The sequence below is a fragment of the Hyla sarda genome, chromosome 4 (assembly GCF_029499605.1).
Source record: "Hyla sarda isolate aHylSar1 chromosome 4, aHylSar1.hap1, whole genome shotgun sequence".
In the NCBI taxonomy this organism is placed as follows: domain Eukaryota; kingdom Metazoa; phylum Chordata; class Amphibia; order Anura; family Hylidae; genus Hyla; species Hyla sarda.
Window position 1 is genome coordinate 35,650,676 of NC_079192.1, and position 6,182 is coordinate 35,656,857.

The 6,182-nt window shown below is 42.4% G+C and overlaps 1 protein-coding gene across 4 annotated transcripts in view; it reads left to right on the top strand.

The window, feature by feature from the left end:
* LOC130367770 (beta-1,3-galactosyltransferase 2-like) overlaps window positions 1–4,820 on the top strand; it is a 52,840-nt gene extending 48,020 nt beyond the window's left edge. For all 4 annotated transcript variants that reach the window (XM_056570528.1, XM_056570527.1, XM_056570529.1 and 1 more), the window contains exon 2: window positions 3,370–4,820. In XM_056570528.1, coding sequence (XP_056426503.1) covers window positions 3,392–4,423 — 1,032 coding nt within the window. In that variant the 5' untranslated portion in view covers window positions 3,370–3,391 and the 3' untranslated portion in view covers window positions 4,424–4,820. The remainder of the gene's footprint in view (window positions 1–3,369) is intronic.
* The last annotated feature ends 1,362 nt before the right edge of the window (window positions 4,821–6,182 follow it).

Sequence of the window (6,182 nt, forward strand, 5' to 3'; positions counted from 1 at the left end):
GGGGGTCCCGAGGCCTCTTTGTCTCATAAGATAAAACCAATACCAGATCATAGTTTGGGGGGACCTGTTACAGATTTTTTATTGGGGCCCAGGAACTTCAAGTAACTCCTTTGGCCTTGAGCCTGAGAAGGCCCAAAATACCTTCTGCTACAACAGTATTATAAATTTTTTTAGATACCTCTAAAATGTGCCTTTTAGCCAGTTATAGGCTCCATTCAGAGGCGGCTGTAGACTTTGAGGCCTTAGGGGAAACTAGATTGTAAGGCCCATAACCCTCCTTTTAGGTAGTAAAATTAGTCTCCTTAGTGACCCCCTTTAGGTAGTAATAACACACCCTTTAGTTAGGAGGAATAGACCCCTTTAGGTAGACAAAAAAAAAAAATACGCAGGCAGACACGAGTGATTGGCAGGGCGGGGGAGCCAATGGCTCTTCTCTCTGTCAATCAGCTGAGCGATGCAGTTAACTATAGGCATGTCTATAAGACATGCTTAGGGCATGTTCACACGTGCGTAATTTTTGCTGCAGATCTGCTGCTGCAGATTTTTCTGCCTATTGACTTCAATGGGCAGCAAAATCTGCAGAAGCAAATCTGCAGCAGAAAATACGCACATGTGAATGCACCCTTGTAGTTAAAGGAGTCCAGGTATGTGTACAATGTAGGCATCACCATTCACTCGGTGCGTGCTAAGCGGCCACGAGCCCCCCTTAAGCACAAGGCCTTAGGCGGCTGCCTAACTTGCCTAATAAAAGAGCCTCCTCTGGCTCCATTACAGACTTCACATGGACCAGGTGGACGGTGTTCAGACTTGTTGAAACCTACTCTCTTTGTTCATTGCAATGACAACATTGGTTTGGGATGCAAATAAAGTGTATCCTCCCCGTCTTTGTTTCTCAGTGTTACACTCTGCAGCGGACACAATCCCTGTCTTTCTTGGCCATATGGCTATACTTCCTACAGGGCTGGTGCAAGGATTTTTGCCACCCTAGGGGAAAGGAATTTTGCCATCCCTTGACCCCACCCATTGGCTTCATCCTTTCACATGCCCCACCTTACTACTAGGATGACACACTGTAACAAACCTCCTCCTCATGTAATCACCTTACTACTGGGATTATGGTTCGGGCAGGAGTTGAGGCGGATATATGGAGGTACGCGTGATGTCAGGATGCTGGACCTGCTTGTCTGCCTCAGAGGTGGCACTGCGCTCCTCCAACAGGCAGAAGAATGCAGATATTTATGGTATTGGGGGGGGGGAAGGGGGGGGGTGCGACACTGGTGCTGGCTGGGCGGGTGTTTACAATAAGCGGCGGGTGTTTTGGATGCTGGCTGGCTATTCTTGCAGAGGGCAGAGTGGCACCCCCATGAAAAGGGTGCTTTAGGCAGTTGCCTATTTTGCCTATAGGCAGAACCGGCGCTGATTTCCTAGTTCCTGCATGACCACCATCCTTGAGGAAGCAAGTTCCTCCTCCCTTAAATGAGGTCCTTGGACAGCCAATCGTTCTTTACATCTATGATTCCTTCTCCTAGAGAACTTGGTTGTAGAGAACTAAGAGGTGCTGGTAAGGCTATGTTCACTGGCCAGAATTTCTGCATGAATTTCTAGTCAATACATTTCAATGGGATTCTGCTCTCCCAGTCATGCTGCAGGAATCCCTTTCGTTTGAATTCAATGGGATTCTGCAGCCGAAGTCTGGAAAAATATAACACCAGACATATATTTTCTGCTGTGTGAATGTGAATGATGTGTGCGAATACCATTAAGGTTTATGGGCAATAAATTTAGGTTGAATTCCGCACAGAAAATTCATGCAGAGTTCAGTGAAGAATTGTTCGTCGCGTGAACGCGGCCTAAGGAATCGTACAGGAAATTCTGCATCAGGAAATTCTGCATCAGGAAATTCTGCATCAGGAAATTCTGCATCAGGAAATTCTGCATCAGTTCTGTGTTCAATTTTACTTTGTAATACCATTAACAATGTCACTACAAAATCTACGCCAAAACCAGAAAAAAATTATTTGTGGGAAAAAATAAAACCATTTTGTAATTTTTAGCAGCTTCCATTTCTACGAAGTGCTCTAAAAATTGCACCTGATATTTATTCTGTAGGTCCATACGGTCACAAGGATACCCAATTTATTTACTAATAAAAAAAATTATATGTTGAAAAATGTCCTCTTCTGATCCCTATAACTTTTTTTTTTAAGGGTGGTATGAGGACTCCTTTTTTACACCATGATCTGAATTTCTTATTGGTACCGTTTTTGTTTTGATTGGACTTTTTGATCACTTTTTATTCATTTTTTAATGGCAAAAAAATGACCAAAAATATGCTATTTTGGACTTTGGATTTTTTTTTTTTTACGTGTACGCCATTGACCATGCGGTTAAATTAATGATATATTTTTATAGTTCGGACATTTACACGATACCACATATGTTTATTTTTATTTACACTTTTTTTTTTAAATGGGAAAAGGGAGGTGATTCAGACTTATAACACTGCACACACTGATTTCCTACACTGATCACTGCCATGCAATAGCATGGCATTGATCAGTGTTATTGGCGCTCGACTGCTCCTACGTAGATCTCAGGCACAGAGCAGTCATTCGGCGATCGGACAGCGAGGAGGCAGGTAGGGATCCTCCTCCTGTCCTGCAAGATGTTTGGGATGCCGCAATTTCACCGCAGCAGTGCTGAACAGCACCACTGAGCTAACCGGCAATGTATTACTTTCGTTTTAGACGTGGCGATCAAGTTTGATCGCCACGTCTAAAGGGTTAATGCCGGACATCAGCCCAATCGGCGGTCCGGCATTAGCTGTTGGTCCTGGTTGCTTATAGTAACCGGGACCTACCGGGTATGATGCACGCTCACCTGCTGAGCGCGCGTCATACTTTGGGAGCCGCAAATGGACGTTAATGAACGTCTATTTGCGGCAAAGGGTTAAAGGGGTACGGTGAGGAAGTTCTTTTTCTTTTTTTAATTTCTTTTGTCTGACCACAGTGCTCTCTGCTGACACCTCTGTCCATGTCAGGAACTGTCAGGAGCAGGATAGGTTTGCTATGAGGATTTGCTCCTACTCTGGATAGTTCCGGAGATGGAGAGAGGTGTTAGCAGAGAGCACTGTGGTCAGACAGAAAGGAAATTCAAAAAGAAAAGAACTTCCTATGGAGCATACAGCAGCTGATAAGTACTGGAATGGTTAACATTTCTTAATAGAAGTAAATTACAAATCTGTTTAACGTGCTGGCACCAGTTGATTTAAAAAAAATAATAATAATTTTCACCGGAGTACACCTTTTAAATAATGTAGATTGGTGGAATTTTCCATGATTTATATTTTCTTTCTCATGACCATTACAGATCGTGATCTTCAGGGGACAAAATGAATGCCCGGATCTTCTCAGTGAAAATCTCCATATCACTTCTACTGATCTTTATGTTTTTGTCTGGGTACTTATTCTGCTACCAAAGAAAAACAGACTTCACCAGGAAGTGGATTCCAAATTCCGTAACATTAGAGACAAAAACAATACAAAGAAGAAAACCTGTGAATAACTTGACTTACCCAGTATTCAAGCACCCCCTGGCTCCCCCATACCCGTACCCATACAACTTTATTCTCAACCAGCCAGACAAGTGCAAGAACCGGACGCCTTTCCTCGTTTTGATGGTGCTTGTAGAGAGCCAGGACATCATGTCTAGACACACAATCCGGGAAACATGGGGTAATGAAAGTCTTTATGATGTCGATGTGGTCAGGGTCTTTCTAGTGGGACAACCTGTACATATTCCTGACCAGACCCAGTTGTTATTGGAGGAAGAAAAGGAGGTCTTTGGGGACATCATCCAACAAGACTTCATGGACACCTATTATAATTTGACCTTGAAAACTTTATTGGGTATAGAATGGGTGACCAAGTTCTGTCCTTCTGCCAGCTATGTCATGAAGATAGACAACGACATGTTTGTCAATGTAGACTACTTAGTCCATCAGCTTCTTCGTCCAGACTTACCTGTTCTCCAAAATTACTTCACAGGATTCATAGTTTTCAATGGTTCCCCCTATAGGGACGCCTCTTCCAAATGGTACCTACCTAAGGAGGTCTATCCAAATGACACTTTCCCACCATATTGCGCTGGTCCTGGATATGTGTTTTCAGTTGACATGGCGCAAAAAATCTATGATGTGTCCCAAAACATTAGGGTCATCCCCATGGAAGATGTATTTATGGGGGTATGCTTGTATGAGCTCCGTATCCCACCTACCAAACCACCTCCAGGCATATTTAATGGCCTCAGGATTGATTATGACCTTTGCACTTTTAAAAAAGTTGTGACAGTGCACAAATACAAAAGAGAAGAACTGAAGACTTTATGGGCAGACTTTTGGTCCAAGAAATCTCAGACCTGCTAAGAAAATGGGATTTTTATTTCATAGAAACTAAAAATGGACAAGAATGAAACCATTTAAAATGGAAAAATCTCTAAAAAAAGTATCGAGAACTTCCCATTGTGGAGAGACTTTGGAGATGTATATGACATTAGACAACAGATGCCTATTGAATGGGTACTCCGCATTTGACAACTTTTCTTGCATTCAACTCTAGGATGTGATGGGCTGATGAAGTCCTTCTTCTGATAGGCACCCTCCTTATTTATGGTGCTATGTAATGGTCACTATTCTCTGTGGCAACATATGAACAGTTGGCTCCTTGAGAAAAGCAGAGGGATCTGCTATCAGAAGCTGAAGCCCCTCTCTAGGTTCTGCAGAATCTTGTCTATATTCTCTATACATTTTATTTATAATAAAATATTTTGTTGGATATGTGAGTCAATTACGGAATCCGAAAGGGAAGTTTTTGAAAAAGCCCATATGGGAGCACCATACCCCCCATTGTTCTAGGTAGGGTCAGACTAATCCAGCTTGGTTCCAAATTATCCTCTGGTTGGTCATAGTTCTTACCTTACTGGGTTCTACAAGAACAGGACTACAATATTCAAGGAGAAGGGAACCCCTTACCATAGCTCCCCTTGTTCTGGTCAGGGTTAGACTTGATTCAGCATGGTTCCAAATGATCCTCTGGTTGGCCGTAGTTCTTACATTATAATGGGTCTCTACAAGAACAGGTCTACAGTAGTAAGGAGAAGGGAATCCCCTAAAGAGATGGTTTCAGAGTCAACCACTTGCCACTAGGGTCAGGGCAGTCTTTAATTTTGATTGGACCCTGGGCAACCAATGTTTTTGGGCCCCCCCTCCTGAGCTGGTCTTTAGAGGAGTGTCACTTGCGCGACGTCCCCCTTCAGCAGGGCCAGACTGGGACCAAAAATAGGCCTGGGCATATTTGACTATGCAGCCCATTTTCAACAGTTGGCCCCCCACTAAAATAAAATGGTCTGCATAGTCTAAAATCCCATTGGTTTAAGTGGCTTTCCAGTTTTGTGTAAAGATACAACTTCCAAGATCCCTGAAGAGCCTCAGATTGTGGTACAGTTTCTCCCATCATCACTGCAGAAATTACAAGTGACTACAGCTCTGATGGGACAGTCAGGAGAATACATAATGATATAATGACCTGAGTGATGTCTTCTCTGTTGTCTTTCCTTCTCTTCTTTATCTGATCCAGACTAGTGATGAGCAGCATTGGCCATATTCGAATTTACGATATTTTCCGAATATATGGGCGAATATTCTTCCTATATTTGTGAATTTTGCGTATTTGTTATATTCATTGTCTATTTGTGTATTTGTTGAATATTCGCGTAATCGCGAATGCGCGTATTCATTGCATGTTCGCATGATCACACATGAAACTGCAAAAAAACGCTGCTGAGAGGAATCTTATATAGTGAAGGGGTGGGAAACTTTACTATTTATTGCTAGGGATATTGATAACCTCTGGCAAGTGTATTTGCATCATTCTCATTGGCCCACAAGCTAAAAGAAGGAATATGCGCATATGCAAAATATTCGCACTCCGCAGTCTCACACGGTAACTAGTATTGGAGCTTTCTTTAGACCACAAGCTGAAAGCAGGGAGGGATGTTGATCACTGTGATGTGTTCTGTAAAAAAACAAACAAAAAAAAAAACTAATATTCGTGATTTCGAATATACAGCGTATATATTTGCAGTATTCGCAAATTCGTGAATTTTTGATATTCGCAATAAAAATT